Source organism: Helobdella robusta (genome assembly GCF_000326865.2).
Source record: "Helobdella robusta unplaced genomic scaffold HELROscaffold_19, whole genome shotgun sequence".
Lineage (NCBI taxonomy): Eukaryota > Metazoa > Annelida > Clitellata > Rhynchobdellida > Glossiphoniidae > Helobdella > Helobdella robusta.
Genome location: NW_008704034.1, coordinates 3,065,277 through 3,067,904, shown reverse-complemented (window position 1 = coordinate 3,067,904; position 2,628 = coordinate 3,065,277). Strand labels below are relative to the sequence as shown.

Below are 2,628 nucleotides of genomic sequence, written 5' to 3'. Positions count from 1 at the left end.
AACAAACATACAAACAGACACACAAACCCACCTAGCAAAGCCACATACATACACGCATACAAACACACATACAAACACACATACAAACACACATATAATCACACATACAATCTCACATATAAACACACATACAAACACACATACAAACACACATACAAACACACATACAAACACACATACAAACACACATACAAACACACATATAAACACACATACAAACACACATATAAACACACATACAAACACACATACAAACACACATACAAACAAATACACGAAAACAAAACTCGTGGTTATCTATAAATAGGACTTGGCCATTACCCCTTATTATCCATTATTGCTATTGGCAGGTATCACGCTTTCATACTAGTCTTTAAAATCATGATCATCCTAACAGCATTATCAACAACATCAGTAACAACAACATCAACAACAACAACATCAACAACAACATCAACAACCACATCAACAATAATGATGTTGATAATATTTATAACAACAATAACAACGACGATGCGCATGACGAAGAAAACAACTATAACGTCATCAACAGCGTCATCAGTTCCGTCAACTTACGCTTTGATTTCACCAACAACAACAACAACAACATTTTTAGAGAATTCGCGTCAAATAAACCAACAGAACAACAGAGACAACAACAACATAAGAAAAAATACAAAAAAAACAAAAATAAACATAAACGAAAACATAAACATGATAAACAACAACCACTACAACAAACACACTGCCAACACACCCACTGCCAACAAAAACAACAACAGCCTGAACATCAACATCAACAAAAACAACAACAGCCTCAACAACATCAACAGCAGCAACGACAATTACAACCATTACATTACGAGGTAGATAGCGTAGCTCTACTGCATATGTGCTCTGGAAATTTTTTACAAGTTTCAAATGGCGGGAAGAATGGCGAAAAATACGTCATCAATGCTAAATCGAATGTGAACAATGAAAATAGTGAGTTAATACTACCTCTGCTACTAATTATAAATGTTTAGCAATGTGTGTGTGTCGTGTGTGGATTCAAACGCATTCACGTAAGCTTTGCTGTTGGCACCTTCATTTCAATTCATAAGAATTGAAATGAAGTTAATAATAATAATGATAATAGCTTTATGATATTTAAAATGATCAATATTTTTTAATCATCGTCATTCCTTGTTAGCAAATGATTCATTGCCATTGCATCATTTGACTGAACGTTTTTATTGATGATGTCATTTTCATTACAACAGCATTGTTCACGGTGAGATACTTAGGGAAGAATATTCCTCTTTCTCCTTATCTTCTTCATCGTCATAAGATGCTATCGAGTCCAATTGTGCAGCTGCAGCACAAGAAAACTGGACTGTGCGTCTGCTTCGGTCTGAATGGCAAACTCACATTAAAGGTAAGGTAGATCATTCAATCCATCCATTCATTCGTTCACTCATTCATTCATTCTTCCATCCATTCATTTGTCCATTCAGCAATAAAAATATATAGAGAAGTTATATGCAAATTTTGATTTCCTGTTCAACATACATACCCTTAACATCCTAACCAGAAACTGACAGGCGAACCATCACCGAACTGTTTATTGAAGGAGGAGTTTCATATGAACCCGGCAGCGAGAACATACACATCTCTCCTCAGCGACAACTGGCACTTGAGGTTCAACAACGAAGGTTCTAAAATAAACCCGCATCGACAACATCGCGACAATACTTTGCTAAGACCAACTCCAACAAATACCGGCTTCAAAAAGAGCGATGGCAACGTTTATTACGGTAACTATATCGATTCGGATGCTCTCGATAACTACTATAGATACGAATATAAAAGGAAAAAAACAAAAAAAAATTCAACTGCCCATGACAACGACAGCCACAGTCTAGTCGAAAGATCGTTTAATAATGAAGATCAAACCGTACCGAAGGAATGCAACTATTTCAAGCTAATCAATCCACCCAAAGCATTATCCGACGCCGATAAGAATGTGCAATATTTCCTAACGAGGCTGAACAACCACAACCGACCGACTCGATAATTATTTATTATAATTCGATTATAACCGTTTAATAATCGACCGAATACTGGAAAGGGTTGAATAACTGGATAAACCAGAATGAATTTTTTGAATTGGTAGATCGTAACACCGATCGGTACTTAATATCTACAATAAGGAATTTGCTGGAAATTCTCTATTAAAAGTAAAATGGAGTGAGTCGTATTATATCTTCAACATGGTTGATATGATGAAACAAATTGCAATTATGAAAATGTAAATATGTATGTAAGTGAACGTAAATTGTAGGAAACAATCGATTAATTAATTAATTAGTTTATTTATATATTCATTCATCCATAATTAATTTATTTGTAAATAAGTTCAATTTGAAATGTTATTTTCAAATAAATCGAGAATAAAGTTCTTTCCATAGTCACGAATGTTATCAATCGAACAAGCTTAAAACCTATAATAATGTATTAATATATATGTATGTATGTATGCTGGTATGTATGTATGTATATATATATATATGTATGTGTGTATGTATGTATGTATGTATATATGTATGTGTATATGTATGTACGTGTGGGTATGTATGTAAGTATGGG

General features: G+C 33.9%; 1 protein-coding gene across 1 annotated transcript in view; it reads left to right on the top strand.

Annotated features, from left to right (window-relative positions):
• Positions 1–2,446, top strand: part of HELRODRAFT_191291 (hypothetical protein) — a gene marked incomplete at its 5' end in the record, with an annotated part of 3,539 nt that extends 1,093 nt beyond the window's left edge. Inside the window, 4 exons of the mRNA XM_009016891.1 lie at positions 398–542; positions 783–984; positions 1,263–1,417; positions 1,574–2,446. Coding sequence (XP_009015139.1) covers positions 398–542; positions 783–984; positions 1,263–1,417; positions 1,574–2,056 — 985 coding nt within the window. The 3' untranslated portion in view covers positions 2,057–2,446. The remainder of the gene's footprint in view (positions 1–397; positions 543–782; positions 985–1,262; positions 1,418–1,573) is intronic.
• Between the last annotated feature and the right edge of the window lie 182 nt (positions 2,447–2,628).